Source organism: Equus quagga, chromosome 7 (genome assembly GCF_021613505.1).
Source record: "Equus quagga isolate Etosha38 chromosome 7, UCLA_HA_Equagga_1.0, whole genome shotgun sequence".
Lineage (NCBI taxonomy): Eukaryota > Metazoa > Chordata > Mammalia > Perissodactyla > Equidae > Equus > Equus quagga.
In genome coordinates, this window is record NC_060273.1 from 70,483,642 (window position 1) to 70,501,226 (window position 17,585).

At 41.5% G+C, this 17,585-nt stretch overlaps 1 protein-coding gene across 12 annotated transcripts in view; it reads right to left on the reverse strand.

Moving 5' to 3' along the window:
• Positions 1–14,042, reverse strand: part of ARHGEF37 (Rho guanine nucleotide exchange factor 37) — a 49,259-nt gene extending 35,217 nt beyond the window's left edge. For 2 of the 12 annotated variants that reach the window (XM_046666218.1, XM_046666213.1), the window contains exons 1-2: positions 13,142–13,354; positions 11,029–11,148 (exon numbers count right to left, since the gene is read on the reverse strand). In XM_046666218.1, coding sequence (XP_046522174.1) covers positions 11,029–11,071 — 43 coding nt within the window. In that variant the 5' untranslated portion in view covers positions 11,072–11,148; positions 13,142–13,354. The other 10 variants (XM_046666215.1, XM_046666217.1, XM_046666216.1 and 7 more) reach the window with 10 other exon arrangements.
• Positions 14,043–17,585: the final 3,543 nt, after the last annotated feature.

The window sequence follows — 17,585 nt, forward strand, 5'->3', positions numbered from 1 at the left end:
CTTAATTTAACAAAAGATGTACAAGATCTTTAGGAAGAAAATTATAAAACTTTATTGGAATACATTTAAGAACTATTTTCATGGATAGGAAGAATCAGTATCATAAAGATGAAAATTCTCTACAAAGTTATTCAATACAATTCCAATAAAACTCCCAACAGGATTGTTGTTGTTGTTTTAGTAGAACATAATAGAATGATTCTAAAATACACAAGGAAAAGGAAGAGGGTAAGAATAGCTAAGGCAATTCTGAAGAACAATGTAGGGGGAACTGTCTTACCAGATATCTAGATCTACTAGAAAACGATAATATTTATCAGTTTGATACTGACACAGGTGATACTGACAAATAGATCAGTGGAATGGAGTAGGGAGCCCAGAAACAGACCATGGTAAAGATGGGAACTTGATATATGACATAAGTGTCATTATAAGTCACTGGGAAAAGGATGGTCCATGGGATAATTAGCTTGCCATATAGAAAAATAACCAAATACAATACCACATCACACCCCAAATAAAGTCCAGATGGATTAAAGACCTAAATCTTAAATGCGAAACTCTAAAATTCTTAGAGGAAAATATTTTTATGCTCTCCAGACGAGAAGGGTTTCTTCAACAAGACATAAAGTGTAGAAATCCCAAAAGAAAAGATTGATAAAGACTGATCAATCTGACCACAATAATACTGAAATCTTCTATTAATAAACAATTCTACAATCTAAAGGAAAAGAGGGGGCTGGCCCGGTGGCAGAGTGGTTGAGTTCGGATGCTCCACTTCAGTGGCCCAGGGTTTCGCCAGTTTGGCTTCTGGGCACAGACCTAGTACCACTCGTCGAGCCACGCTGGGGCAGCATCCCACATGCCACAACTAGAAGGACCCACAACTAAAATATACAACTATGTACTGGGGGGCTCTGGGGAGAAGAAAGAAAAATTTAAAATTTTTTTTAAAAAAAGGAAAAGAGAGGCCTCAAACCAGAAGATACTTGTAATGAACGTAACCTGCAAAAGTTTAATATCTAGACTTTATAAAGAACTATGAATCATTAAAACAGGGAAATCTAAAAGAAAAATAGACAAATGATATCATTGCAAATACAGTGTTTGGGTTCATTCAATGTCAGTTTTAACCTCCTTCTATTAGATCTTGCTGTAATGCTGAAATTGGAGAGCTAAAACCCAGCTTCCCAGACTCCTTTGCAGCTAAGACTGCAAGATGTGTTTTCAGCCCCACCAATCAGACGGTCTCAAGAGAGCCCTGAATTTAGAACTGAGCTAAGTAGGAAGGAAGGCACGCTTGAGGCATCCATTTAATGGGGCAAGTACTGCATTGTTCTGAAGCCAACAGTTTCAGCACTCCATTGTGGCTAAAATCATGGAATCCTGAAGCCAGCAGCTGGGACAGCAGCTTCCCAATTCTCCAGTTTCCTGATTGTTCCCGAGGGTAGCAGCTCCCTCGGAGGGCCTTTCCTGTAGTATTGATTTTGGACTCATTCCTAGAGGCCCATTCTGTGACCTGCTTCTCCAGCCCTTCCACCAATTTGGTAAGTACCTAATGTCCTCTTGTAAATCCCTTTCTGGTTAAAATAGAATGATTTGTGTTATCTCCAACTAAACTCTGGCTGATACAGGTACAAACAGGTAATCCACAAAAGAAGAAATTTAAATCGCTAACACACAAATGAAAAGATGTTCGATTCACTAGTAACTAGGCAAATGTGAATAATTAAAACCACAATGAGTACCATTTCATGCCCATCAGATTGGCAAAATATAAAACTAAATTGTTGGTGAGACTGTAGAGGAATGGGAAGTCTCATATACTGATACGAATAATGTAAATTGTTGCAACCACTCTAAAGAGCAATTTGGCAATATCCAGAAACACTGAAAATGCACACACTGTCAGGACAAGGAGTGCTACTCCTACATATATCCTGCCTTCAAGAAACTTCTCCACATATACACAAGGAATGTAGACAAGAATGTTGACTGCAGCACTGTTGATAATAACGGAAAATTAGAAAGAACCTAAATGTCCCAAGGAAAGTGGATAAGTAACGTACAGTATAGCCATTTAATGGAATTATGAACAAAAGTGAAAAGGAATAAACTATACATTCATGTATCAACATGGCCATCCTCGCAAACACTGTAAAGAGGGGGAAAAAAAAAAAAGAAAACCCAAGTCCCAGAAGGGTACATACAACATGATACTATTTTTAAAAGTTTAAAATATGTAAAACAATGTTAGATACTATTTAGGGACATACATATGTAGCATAGGTATTAAAATTTTTGTGGAGGTGATTGGCAATAAATTCAGGATAATGGTAAACTCTGGAGAGGGAGGCGGAGGAATGGAACTGGGGAGAGTATCAAAGGGGACTTAATGGCATCTGAGGGGGTTTTTAGTTAAACTTTTAATTTTGAGATATAGATTCACATGCAGTTGTAAGAAATAATAGAGGTTCCATGTACCCTTTACCCAATTTCCCCATTGGTAACATCAGGCAAAACCAAAGTACAATATTACAACCCGGATACTGACATTGATACAGACAAGGCACAGAATGGTTCCATCAGGAAGATCCCTCGTGTTGCCTTTTCACCCACTTGGCTCCAGCCCCATCCCATCCTTAATCCCTGGCAACCAGGAATCTGTTCTCCATTTCCATAATCTTGTCAGTTCAAGAATGTGTGTAAATCGTACAGTTTGTGACCTTTTGGGATTGACTGTATTCTATCAGCATAATTCCCTGGAGATTTATATAAATTGTTGCATGTATCAATAATTCCTTCATTTTCACTGCTGAGTATCTGAGATGTTTTATTTCTTTAAAAAAAAACAAAGCAAATACGGCAACAATGTTAAAATTAAACAAAGCTAGATGGTAAGAACATGGGAATTTGTTTTATTGTTCTTTGTTCTTTTCTGGATGGTTAAAATATTTCCTAATATTTAAAGTGGCACACATCCCATTCAACCTTGTACTCCGGTTATTTAGGGCTATGCCTCATCTCCATGGCTAAATGTTAAGCTCTTAGAGAACAGATGAGCACCCGTTCATCTTGTGTCCTCCTCTGTACCTCACAATACTGGTGATTAATACATTTTTGCAAACATAAATGGTCTATTTGAATGTATTAGCAGCAGTAGAAGTTTCTGTCCTATGCCATGAGCACCAACCCGTGGGTCAGATAGCACGTAAACAAAGTGTTTGGGGAGAGCAAGGTTATTCAGAAGGCAAAGGGCCCAGAAAGATCCCGGAATGCATCTGCCTGATGCACAGCTCTATTCCAGCTCCAACACTGCCTGTGGTCTGCTGACATGTCCCTGACCCGAATCGCTGACACTCACCACCCTGTGCGTAGCTTCTCTAGAAAGATCACGACAGGATTTCAGGGGAGCTGCTCAGGTTCCCCTACTCAGAATTGTTGCTCAATAAACAAAAAGCGTAAGCAATACTTTACAGAGAACTGCTGACTATTTAAAATAGCAATAATTTGCATAGGTTAATTGCAGTCTAGACCTCCAAGCAGGCTGGGCAAAGCCTCTCTTTAGCAGCATTTTGTTATCTCTCACTGTATACCCATGTAATGGAAAGAAACACACTTGCATTTCTTTAAAAATACTATATATTATTTGGCAATGACAAAGAACGAAGTACTGATATGTGCTACAACATGGATGAGTCTTGAAAACATTATGCTGAGTGAAAGAAGTCAGTCACAAAGGACCTTATATTTTATAATTCCATTTATATGAAACATCCAGAATAGGCAAATCTTAGAAACAGAAAGTACATTAGTGGCTTCCAGGGCTGAAGGCATAGGGTTTTGGGGTATGGTGGCTATTGGGTGCAGGGTTTCTTTTGGGGGTGATGAATATGTTCTAAATTTATTGTGGTGATGGTTGTACAACTAAAACTAAATATATACTAAACATACTAAATATACATTAAATATACTAAATATATTAAATATATACTAAAAACTTTTGATTTGTACACTTGAAATGACTGAATTATATGATGTGAATTATATCTCAATAAAGCTGTTACAAAAAAATATTATATAACACTAAATGCTGGCAAGGATGTGGAGAAACTGGATCTCTCATACATTGCTCGTGGGACTGTGAAACGGTACAGCCGCTCTGGAAAATAGTTTGTCAGTTTCTTTAAAAACTAAACATACACTTATCAGCAATCACACCTCAGGGCATCTATTCAAGAGAAAGAAAACTTCTGTCCACATAAAAACCTGCCCACAAATGTTCATAGAAACTTTATTTGTAACGGCCAAAAACTGAAACAACCAAAATGTTGTTTTAATAGGTGTATTTAAGAGGTGAATGATTAAAAAAAAGCTGTGGTACATCCACTATCACGGAATACTCAGAAATAAAAAGACATGAACTATTGTTACACTGCAGCAACTTGCAAGGTTCTTGAGTGTATCATCCTGCCTGCAAAAAAACAACCTGAAAAGGTTACATACTGTGTGATTTCCTTTATATAAGATACAATTTTATAGAGACAGAGAACAGAGGATGGAGGGCAGGTGGGTGTGACCATAAAGAAACAGCATCAGGGAGAACTTTGTGGTGATAAAACAGATTCTATCTTACACTGAGGAGGAGGTTACTCAAATCTACACATGTGACAAAATGGCGTAGAACAATCATGCACATATACTATACCGATGTCAGTTCCCTGGTTTTGATATAGTGCTATATTTAAATAAGATGTAACTATAGGAGGAATCTGGTGAAGGGTACAGAGAATTTCTCTGTATCATCCTTGCAACTTCATATTGATCTATAATTATTTCAAAATAAAAAGTTAAAAACAAACAAAATATATAGCCTACGTTATCCACTATCTTTGCAATACTCTCAGGACAAATGCAACTTAAAAGCCTGCGATAGCAAGCTGGGCACCCTTGTTCCATTTCCTGGTCTGGCCTGATAAGGAGGCTTGTCTTGGAGAACATACTCCAAAAAAATGTGGTTTTCCTTATCATCCAGTCCATCCTTATTCCTGATATCTCTTTGATGCCCTATGGTAGGCAATTAAGAACTAAAATTAGGGGCCTGCCTGGTAGCACGGCGGTTAAGTGCACACATTCTGCTTCAGTGGCCCAGGGTTCGCCAGTTTGGATCCCGGGTGCGGACATGGCACTGCTTGGCAAGCCATGCTGTGGCAGGCGTCCCACACATAAAGTGGAGGAAGATGGGCACGGATGTTAGCTCAGGGCCAGTCTTCCCCAGCAAAAAGAGGAGGATTGGCAGCAGTTAGCTCAGGGCTAATCTTCCTAAAAAAAAAAAAAAAAGAACTAAAATCAGTCTAGCACATAGAATAGTGTTAAAAAGAAATGCCTGTGGAATGTTCTGCAGCAACTGCTTCTGACTCTAGGAGAGGATAAAACACTTAATTCTCTTTTCCTGTGTCCATACCAACACAGAAGAATTTGGGCATTCACATATTCATTCAACAAATATTTGGAGCAGCTACATCAGGCGAAGCACTTTCCTGGATTCTGTGGACACAAAGATCAAGAAAACAATGGCTCTAAAATAAGGATGGGGCATTTAAAATAGCTGGTTATTTGCTCCAAGTTTCATTCCACTAAAAGCAGAGGAACTAAGGAAGGAAATGTTATAATGTTATGGACTTCCTGATCATTTCATCACTTTCAAGACAGAAGTAGTAACAAGGGGAAATGATATTCCAAACCTAATTCTGACCAACCAAAGGAACTGAATGGAGAAATGGAAGTAAGCAGATGCCCAGGGCAAGTGAAACCATCATCTCAAAGTTCTTTCAGAAGGAGGGAAAGTTGAACATCCCCCAGGTTTTAAAGGAAGGTCAATTTAAGCATTTAAGGAAAAAAAAAAAAGGACGTAAAACCTCTGTTCTGAGACTCTAGAGATTAGGATTCATGGAAGGCTGTCACAGGTGACGTTCAGGCATCATGAGAGTAAAAGACTCTGTTGAAGAATAAAGGGAGGAAATACCTATAGAAACAAGAGTGGCCACATAGAGATCCCGGCTAATGAAACCAGCTTATAAAGATATGGGAGGGTCCTGTACAAAGAGCTTCCAGAACTCTAAAACCCAGAAGGATTGGGGATTGACAAAATTGTAAGAATAACCTCCAAAGTTCTGCCCCGTACTATGATTGCCAAGTGTATTTTAAGATTCATGTTCAGAAAAAGTTAAGAAATAGGCATACTATTTGATGGCTTTGCTTCTCTCTTCTTAGCCCTAAACAGTGACTGCAGGAGGCCTTGTGAAGGTTTGGGGCCCAGACTCTAGACCCAGAAAACCTGATTTCAAATTCTGATCCTGCAATCAATTGGCTGGCTTTCCTGGGATAATTATAGAACCTTCCTTATAGGGTTGTTATAAGGTTTCATAGATAATCCATGTAAAGCGTCTAACAAGAGTGTCTGGTACAAGGTAAGCTCTCAATAATAGTAGCTGCTGTTTTTGTTACTATTATTGTTAAAGTGGAAAGAGTAGCATCATCGTGGATCAGATGGATGAAGAAGTTGTCTAAGGACACTTGGCTGATCATATTCAAGCAGATGATGAGGACAGCTAATCATGATGATAATAATAAGTATTAAGAACTACACACCAGAGCCTAACTGAGCATGCAGCTAATCCCAAAGAAATGGAGTTCAGAAATGGAGAGACTATGAGACTGAGCCTTGATGGCATTCAGTCCAGCCACGATGGAGACTGATGCCTTTTGCATTTTTTTATATGAGCTAATACATTTTCATTCCCCACCCCACTGTGGCCTAAGCCACTCTGAATTGGGTTTCTGCCACTTGATTAAAACAGATGGTCTGTCAGCCCTTTGAAAGCGAAACAGAGATCACTTGGGGCCAGCATAGGTTAACAAAACAGAAAACAAAAAAACAAATCATAAAAACCTCCCAAAAAATAAAAGTCCAGGACCAGACGGCTTCTCTGGAGAATTCTACCAAACATTCAAAGAAGATGTATTACCTATCCTTCTCAAACTATTCCAAAAAATTGAGGAAGATGGAAAAATTCCTAACACATTCTAGGAGGCCAACATCACCCTGATACCAAAGCCAAACAAGGGGAACACAAAGAAGTAAAATTCCAGGCCAATATCACTGATGAACACAGATGCAAAAATCCTCAACAAAATATTGGCAAATCAAATACAGCAATACATTAACAAGATCATACACCATGATCAAGCTGGATTCATACCAGGCACACAGGGATGGTTCAACATCCACAAATCAATAAATGTGATACACCGCATTAACAAAAGGAGGAACAAAAACCACATGATAATCTCAATAGATGCAGAGAAAGCATCTGACAAGAACCAACATCCATTCATGATAAAAACTCTCAATAAAATGGGTATAGAAGGAAAGTACCTCAACATACTAAAGGCCATATATGACAAACCCACAGCCAACATCATACTCAATGCAGATAAACTGAAAGCCATTCCTCTGCGAACAGGAACAAGACAAGGGTGCTCACTCTCCCCACTCTTACTCAACATGGTACTAGAGGTTTTGGCCAGAACAATTAGGCAAGAAAAAGAAATAAAAGGAATCCAAATAGGCATTGAAGAAGTGAAACTCTCGCTGTTTACAAACAACACGATTTTATATATAGAAAACCCTAAAGAATCCATCAGAAAACTACAACAACTACAGAAAGTTGCAGGATACAAAATCAACTTACAAAAATCAGTGGCATTTATATACTCCAATAACGAACTAAAAGAATGAGAACTCAAGAGTACAATCCCATTTACAATCTCAACAAAAGAATAAAATATCTAGGAAGAAATTTAAACAAGGAGGTGAAAGACCTATACAAGGAAAACTATAACACATTAACGAAATTGATAATGACATAAAGAAATGGAAAGATATTCTATGCACATGGATCAGAAGAATAAACATAGTTAAAATGTCCATACTACCTAAAGCAATCTACAGATTCAATGCAATCCCAATCAGAATCCCAATGACATTCTTCATGTAAATAGAACAAAGAATCCTAAAATTCATAGGGGGCAACCAAAGACCTCAAATAGCTAATGCAATCCTGAGAAAAAGAACAAAGCTGAAGGCATCACAATCCCAGACTTCAAAATATACTACAAAGCTACAGTAGTCAAAACAGCATGGTACTGGTACAAAAATAGGCACAGAGATCAACGGAACAGAATTGAAAGCCTAGAAATAAAACCACACATCTACAGACAGCTAATCTTTAACAAAGGAGCTGAGAACATACAATGGAGAAAGGAAAGCCTCTTCAATGAACAGTCTTGGGAAAACTGGACAGCCACATGCAAAAGAATGATAGTTGACCATTATCTTTCTCCATACACAAAAATAGACTCAAAATGGACCAAAGACTTGAAAGTAAGACCTGAAACCATAAAACTTCTGGAAGAAAATATAGGCAGTACACTCGTTGACATCAGCCTTAAAAGGATCTTTTTGAATACCATGTCTACTCAGACAAGGGAAACAAAAGAAAAGATAAAGAAGTAGGACTTCAGACTAAAGAGCTTCTGGAAGGCAACAGAAACCAGGATCAAAACGAAAAGATAACCCACCAACCGGGAAAAATATTTGCAAATCATATATCTGACAAGGGGTTAATCTCCATAATACATAAAGAACTCATACAACTGAACTACAAACAAACAAACAACTCCATCCAACAATGGGCAGATGATATGAATAGACATTTTTCCAAAGATGATATACAGATGGCCAATAGGCACATGAAAAGATGTTCAACATCACCAATCATCAGGGAAATGCAAATCAAAACTACACGTAGATATCATCTTACGCCCATTAAAATGGCTACAATCACCAAGACAAAAAATAACAAATGTCCGAGAGGTTGTGGAGAAAAGGGCACCCTCATACACTGCTGGTGGGAATGCAAACTGGTGCAGCCACTACGGAAAACAGTATGGAGATTTCTCAAAAAATTAAAAATAGAAATACCATATGATCCAGTCATCCCACTATTAGGTATTTATCAAAGAACTTGAAATCAACACTACTAAGAGGCTTATGCACCCCTATGTTCATTGCAGCATTATTCACAATAGCCAAGACGTGGAAGCAATCCAAGTGCTCATCAACTGGTGAATGGATAAAGAAGATGTGATGTGTATATATATATATATAATGGAATACTACTCAGCCATAGCAAAGACAAATTTGTCCTATTCGCAACCACATGGATGTTCCTTGAGGGTGTTATGTTAAGTAAAATAAGTCAGAAAAAGATAAACGCCATATGATTTCACTTATTTGTGGAACATAAACTTACGGACAAAGAGAACAGTTTAGTGGTTACCAGGGGGACGGGGGGTGGAGGGTGGACACAAGGGGTGAAGGGGCACACTTATTATGGTGTCTGACAAATAATAATGTACAACTGAAATTTCACAATGTTACAAACTATTATGACTATAATTTAAAAAATAAACTTAAAAAAAAACAAGTAATGCCAAACTACCCTCATTTCCTTATGGAAGGTCAATTAGGTCAGTAGATTAAAGGAATGCTGTAGGCTAGTATAACTGGACCAGCGAGGTGTTGACTGTCTCACATGACATCCTTACATGTAAGAAATAAAATGCAGCGATAGAATAAGACGTGGTTATAGACGCTGGGGGCAGGCAACAGGACAGTAATATGGACTAAAAACTGACGACACTACTGAACGCAAAGTGTTAATCAGTGTCAACCTCTGGGATCTGCCTTGTTTTAGTAAGGCTACCCATCAGTTCCTTCAGCGCTTTCCATTTCTAAGATCACCTGAGTCTAAACCTCCATCTCCTTTCTGCTGGATGAGTACAACAGCCTCCTGAGAGGATGCACAGCACTAGCGGGGAGCCGTCACTCAAAAACATGGAACTGAATGCTTTACTTCTCTGTTCAAAACCCGGGCAAGTCTTCCCTGACTCCCATCCCCTTCCAAAGAACCACTCCTTTCCCCCAGTAATTATTTTTATTCTATTTGTTTTACTGGCTGATTCAATAAAGTGTAAGCTCCACAAGGGAAGGGATCAAGTCTCTTTTATTCATGAATGCATTACCTGGTGTCTACTCTACATCTAGCACATAGCAGGTGCTCAATTAATTGAATGAATGAATGAATGAACATGGGCAGAATAATGATCAGATTGCCAATGACACTATTGCATGTGGAGTTAGACTAATATGAGCATACGCAACTCTTAGAAGCCACCAAAAATTTGAGGTCAGCTAAGAGATAGCAACTCCCCTTGAATTTTATATAAATGGAATTATACAGTGTGTACTTTCTAAAAGCTAGTTTATTTCTTTTGGCAAAACTATTTGGAGATCCATCCCTGTCACAGCATGTATCAATAGTTCATTATTTTTTAATGCTGAGCAGTATTCTATTGTATGGATATAAAACAGTTTATTTATCCATGCACTGGACAAACAATCGGTTGTCTCCTGTTTCTCTCTTGTAATAAAGCTGGACCTAGGAATGTCTGGATCACATCATAGGTGTATATTTGACTTGTTAAAATGTCAAACTTTTAAAAAAGTGGTTCTATCATTTTACATTCCCATCAACAGTATATAAGAGTTCCAGTTCCTCCATAGCCTTGTCAACACTTGGTATAGTCTTTTCAATTTTAGCCAACCTGATAGGTATAAAGTGATATTGTGCTTTTAACGTGCATTTCCCCAATGACTAATGATCTCCAGCATCTTTTCAAGTGCTTATTTGCCATCTATATATCTTCTTTAGACATCATGAGTTGGTTGTTTGTTTAAATGAGAAAAGAGGCTCTTCCTCACTACATAACTAGACAAACAATAGAGAAATTTATAAAGAATTAGTAGTTCCCCACCACCAATCCCCACCCCCCAGCACACACACAGGCACCAAAGGTGCATAAGAATCACCAGGAGCACTTACTAGGCACACAAACTCTCACCCCGCTCTTGAAGATCCTGATTCAGTAGGTCAGGGGTGGGCATTCTAACAGGCCCCTAGGTGATTCTGATGCACGTGGTCTGTAGATCATTTCTTGAGAAATCCTGCTCTTAATCCGGTCCTGCTAAGGAATGGTTGAAGGAATGAGGCAGTGAGTCTGGAGGGGAAAACACAACAAAGGGGGCACGGGCCACCTTCTAAGAAAGGGCCTTTGCCGAAGAGAGGGAGCCTGTTCACTCTGTGATGTACCACGGGGTGCTGATGTTTGGAACCTAAAGGTCAAATTAGAAAAAACTTTGCCACAGACCTCCTATGATACAAAATCAGGCCACAGAGCCAGAAGGGAAGAAATTTGCCAAGGTCACTGAGCCTGCAGAAAACGGATTTCTCTGGGTTGAGAAATGACTGATTAGGGGTGAGACAGAGAGACGGCAAGAGAAATTCCAGACATACGCACATACACTCACTCTTCTCCTGTCCCCCTCTCTCTCAGAGGAAAAATTCCTCTTTATAAATACGTGAAGAATGTAACCCACCAGACAGGTAGTGTATGTCTTAACCCAAATTAAATAGCAGGAATTTGCCCTAAGCCATATTTCCCTGGCTCCGTGTGCCAGGCCTAAAATGACAGAGAAAGAAGACAATACAGTATTTTGTAACAGTAGTTCTTTTGATAGATCAGTAGGCCTGCACAAGCCCTGTCCTCACAATTTTGGAGCCACAGATTTTAAAGTTCCGAAGCCTGTCAATAAACAACAATAGGTTTGGACAATCAATCTCAACAAACGCCACTTGCCTCAGTTATAGCACCCAAAGACACACACCCCCATCAGTTAAATAAAAAGCCATTTATTTGATCTAGAGCAGAATCAACCAAGTCACTGTTTACCACAGCAAGCTGCTGATCCAAGAGGGACGTGAGCCAACCGCCAAGCAACTCCTGTACCCTGGCAGAAACTCAGCCCAACCTCCAATGCCAGGCAAGACTGGGTGCTGCCCAGGTCCCCACGTATGTCCTTTCATTTAAAAACTACACAGGTGCCGGCTCCATTCAAAAGAAGCAAGTGAGTCCCAGTAAACAGTCCTTATTAGAAAGTCTATTAGTTTCTCCTTTTAGCATTTTACCTTGGGTCAAATATCGAGTGCAGTGCACTATTCTAAATAAGTGCATTCATTTAGGTTTCCATCACCAAGGTATGTACCTGGTTTGTAAGTCATAATAGGGTTGACTTTATATTTGCATGTTTACAATTTTTAAATTTTTATTTTATTTCAGATACAGCCCAATTTCCTCCAGGTCATCACCCTTTCCTAACTGGCACAGCTGTGATGCACTGGATTATGCACGCCAGCACTTTGGTTGAGCATCTACTACATGCCAGGCACTGGGATCAGCATCCATTCTTAAGTCTGACAATAACCTGAAGGACAAAGCAGACCATCTTATCTCTATTTTACAAAGAAAACTGGACCTTGGAGAGATTAAACCATGAGTCCCAGATCCCACAGCTGGCGGTGTCAGGATTCCGTGTGGACTCACAGCGGGCATTCGCTCCTTCACCAGCTGCCTCCCTTTAAAAGGAGCAAATACACTGCTCTGAAGCGGCGTGGCCTGAGCGCCAGCCGTCAGCCAATCCTGACAGCAGGAATGCTTCATGTCAAATCTCAAACTGCCAGGCTGTGTGTGAGGCCCTCTGTGGGCAGGGGACCCAGATTTCTAAGGGGTCAGTGATCCCAAGAAGGTTAAGAACCAGTGCTGGGCAGGCTGTCAGCTTCTCCTTCCCCCACAAGGTCCTGGCGCTCACTGTGCAGGGAGCACTATGGCGGTACGGGACGTTCAGGCTCCTAGTCGCAGCTTTGGCACTACTTTTCCCAGGAGCTCGGCCAAGGCAGCTCACCTATGGACGGCAGACTTCCGTTCTCTTTCCTCCTGGCCTTGACTGTCTATTTATAATTATACTTTCTTTGGCAAGGATCTTTACCATTGTTTGTATTATTCCATGGTTTTAACATATGGATTCTTATTAAAAGTCACCCCAAATCCTCCACTGAAGCAGGCAGAATATAAAAACAGATACAAAGAACACCAATTAGTTTTTACTAGACCAGCTTACCTCTCTGGGCCTGTTTCCCACCTGTAAAACGACGCGGTCGGGTCACGTGGATCAGGTTGCTGGCACTCCCAGAAGGATCCACAAAGCTAGCTACCGAGCAAGGGGGACCGCGCGTCGTCGCTCCCGCGTCCCCCACCTCCCTTTCTGGAAGGACCAGCAGCTGCTTTCCCGCGCCTCTCGCCGGCCCCAGCGCGCCGGCCCCAATCGCCCGGGCGCACTCACCGCGCGCGCAAGGTGCCGGCGCTCCAGCGCGGAGCTCCGCCCCCAGGGGACCGCGCAGCCGGGCCGGGAGCGGGGTGGGGGTGGGGGGCGCCGCAGTTCCCACGGAGGGCGCGGGCGGGCGCGGCTCTGCCCACGCGGCGTGCGCGCGTGCGCCGCGAGGGGCCCGGGCCTCCAGCCTTTGTTAATTGTCTATTTGGAGCCGGGTTGTTTTCCTCTCGCGGCTCCCGGGAGTCGGCCTCAGCCGGGGTGGCCCTCCCCTAGCCGGCATGGCCCGGCGGCAGGCAGCCGAGCGCTGGCCCGCAGCCAGCACGGAGCGTTGCAAGTAGGTGTTAGCGCCGCGCCCGGGGACCCACCCACGGGACCCACATACCGGCGGCTTCTCATTAAGCCGTCTTCTCCTTGCTCCAGCTCGTCACCCCGAAAACACAGGTCAGCACTTAGGCCACACGGTGGGAATGTTGACTCTGAATCACTGGATGTCTGTCAGTGTTCGTTCCCGAATCACCAAACTCCCGGGCTGGACCTTGATTGAATTATAAGTGTCGGCTGCCCAGGACCTCTGAGTTCTTGTCCCAGCTCTCCCGGGAGCCCTGTGCGCAATCTTAGACAAGTCTGCCAGCCTCGCTGCGCCCCAGTTTCTCCTCTATGATAGGAAGCTGTTCGTCTACTCTCTCACTACCGTGAGCAGGACTGGTCTAAGTACTAACTATCCAGCTGTCAACCTGACAGACAAGGTCCCCGCCCTCTTCGGGGTAAGTCAGACGTTGAACACAATTGAAGGTGATAATTGCTACGCAAAATAGGGAAAGGCAGGGCCACCAGACCTTATTTGTGGACTCATTAATGGACTAGATTAACTTTTCTAAATCCTCCCGGTTCTAACGTTTATTCTCATTGTCATGATTAGGGCTTATTATTTATTGTGATTGGTGATAGCAGTAGTAACATGGCTTACTAAGTGCCAGGTACTATACTAAACATTTTACTTGTATTTTCTCATTTATCTCATTCACAGCTTCTCTGAGAGATAGGTATGCTTATTATTATTATTATCCTATTTTAGAGAGAAAGACGAGGCTAAAGAAATGAATGTAACCTGTCCACTGTCACAAAGTTACAAAGTGACAGGACAGTATTCAAATCCAGACTGAGGCTCCAGGGTGCTTAACCTCTACTCTACACCCATGAAAGCATGAAGACCAGAAGGGTGTTGTATCTTGAATGTGACTATTGAGAACAACAGAAGACGAGGGCGTGGGTTTACCCTGTGGACAAGAAAGCAAAGGAAGTTGAGAGCTTTCTTAAAGAGCTGTCCATGAATTAGACTTAACCTTAGCGGTCACTAGCATGGGGAAAGCTATGGGGAGACACCCTGCGAGCATGTGAGGAAGAACTTCTCTAACAACTGGAGCATTTCAAAAATGACATCAGTCGCCTGGAGAGAGCATCTTGTCACTAAAAGTCAGCATTCAAGCACAGAGGTTTATTGGGGATGCTTCAAAGAAGAGTCACGTAAAATTTAAGGACTGGTTTAGGTGATCCCTAAGTTTCCTTCCAGTTCTGAAGGGAAATTGAGTCCTAGAGTGGTTAAGTGACTTGTCTGAAGTCCCAAAACCAAGTCTGACTTGTAGATCAGACTCCTAACTGTTTATCGGTGAGGGTCTTGTGAGCGCTCAGCACCTCAGTTGCTCCTGTAAAGTGTGTGTGTGTGTGTGTGTGTGTGTGTGTGTGTGAGACAGTCTTTTCTGGGTATGTGGAATAATCTGCTTTACCTGTTTTACTTTACTAATGTGTGCCTTTCTTCCTTGCTTGTATCAAGTATTCTATGTTTTCAGATACAAGTGTCAACCCCCTGGGCAATTGCTGTATTATAGGGGTCCTAGAGGTAGTGGGGTCTCTACTCCCTTGGAGTGGAGAAGTGTTCATTTGGTAATTTAAGGAAAAGGAGACAAGCTGGATGGTGTTTTCATTTGAAAGTGATGTTTTGGGGCCCGCTCGGTGGTGCAGCAGTTAAGTCCACAGTTCTGATTCATCGGCCTGGGGTTCACCAGTTCGGATCCTAGGCGCGGGCCTACACACTGCTTGTCAAGCCATGCTGTGGCAGATGTCCCACATGTAAAAAAAAAAAGTAGAGGAAGATGGGCATGGATGTTAGCTCAGGGCCAGTCTTCCTCAGCAAAAAAGAGGAGGACTGGTGGCAGATGTTAGCTCAGGGCTAATCTTCCTCAAAAAAAAAAAAAAGTGGTGTTTCTTTGATTCTATTTTAGGACTCTGGATTATCTTGAGTTAAATTTCTCATGCATGGCACTATCCCACCTTTCATCCTAGTCAAAAATTTTTATTTATTTTTTGTTGAGGAAGATTGGCCCTGAGCTGACATCTGTTGCCAATCTTCCTCTTTTTGCTTGAGGAAGATTTTTGCCGAGCTAACATCTGTGCCAATCCTCCTCTACTTTATGTGGGATGCCGCCAAAGTATGGCTTGATGAGCAGTGTGTAAGTCCGCCCCAGGGATCTGAACCAGGGAACCCAACCGCTATGCCACTGGGCCAGCCCCATAAATATTCTGATGAGTAGCAATCTAGTTGTCAACTTCAGAAAAGCTATTCTTTTCTCAGTGCTCTAGAGACCTACTTGTTTGTTTGCGACTGGAAACTTCTAACAAAGGAGTCCAATTGCCTTTTTGGACCGATTTCTAGTACATTTACCAAGAAATGGCCATCATCTTGCCCCCAGTGACACTAATTCAAAGATGAAAAGAGTTTCTCTTCACTTCTACCCTCAACAGAGTGGTTAATTTTTAAATTTAATTTTTGAAAAGAAAATATATTTACCTGGTTCAAAATTCAAAAGTACACAGTTTATTGATCTTTGGATTCCTCTCAGAGCCTGGCATATTGCCTTGTCTATAGTAGGTGCTGAATAAGTGTTTATTCACTGGGTGGTTGAGTGAGTGTGAATTAAGAAGTTGTGGGAAACAAAGAGTTGGTTTAGGGTGGGGCAGCAGACATTTTGCCTGAGGTGCATGGGCTTAAAGGGAACCCAGACAGAGCTCCCAGACCAGTTGTAAACTTGACTTTATCCAGAGATCTGTACTAAAGCAGCAGCATCAGACTCTTTTGGGTTGAACGTTACCTAAAGACTATGTATTAGCCAGAGTCTCTTGGTTGTAAGCAACAAAACTTGATTCTGGTTAACTGAAGTTAGAATTTAGAATTTATCTAAGAAAAAAGAATTTATTGAAAGATATTGGGGAGCTCAAAGAATCAATGGAAAGGCTGGAGAACCATGCTAGGAAAATAGGCAGGCACAAGGGAGGCTGGGTGGCCAGACCCACAGAGGAAACCATGCCGCAGGAAGGATGCTGCTGCTGGACACTGGCAATTCCCTGGTGATGGGGTACCATAGGTGACCTAGCTGCCATCACTGACAAATACTGAATACCACCACTACCAGAATAAGTTTTATCCATTGCCTGCCTCTCTTGGCTCCTGTCTCCAGAATCACAATTTGGGAGGGACTGGCTGATCAGTCATGCTTAGGTCCCCAGCAGTCAGTGATCAGGAAAAACCAGGGCCTTTTGGCTTCCACGAGTGAGACGCAGTCCTCTTTATAAGTTTCCCCAACATATCAAGGCAATTTGGTGGCTGGGCAACCAGGAATATGACAAATGTCCGCTATGCAGTCATCTTCTAATAATTTGTAGGCCAACAATGGAAAGAATTAAAGCGTATAATCTGTATAAAATGTTTAATCCAGCACCTTGGCTGAACTCTCAAAACCCAGACGAGGCAGCTGTCATACTTATTATTCAATGTTTTAAAATTTTAGCTAACCAGAGAACTTCTTTATAGCACCAACATTTTCTTCCTAAGCCTCCGCTTTCCTTTGTTGTTGGAATCACTTACAATTGCAGAGTCGAACAGAGAAAGGTTGAGAAGAAAGAGGTAACTGTGCCAAATGTGTACTTAGCGCAATAGGGACAGTGCCATGAGCCTAATAAACCAAATTTGTTCTGATAAAAAAAAAAACCCTGCCTACCTCTTTTAGAGTCTCAGTCTTGGGATCATACCTATTGTTTTCATAAAACTTTGTGAAATCTAACCTTCTATTTTCTACAGTAATAATAAAAACAGGTGCCACTTACTGAGTGCCTGATACGTGTCAGAAATTTTTCATGGATTATTTCTAGTCATGACAATCACCCTATATACTAGATATTG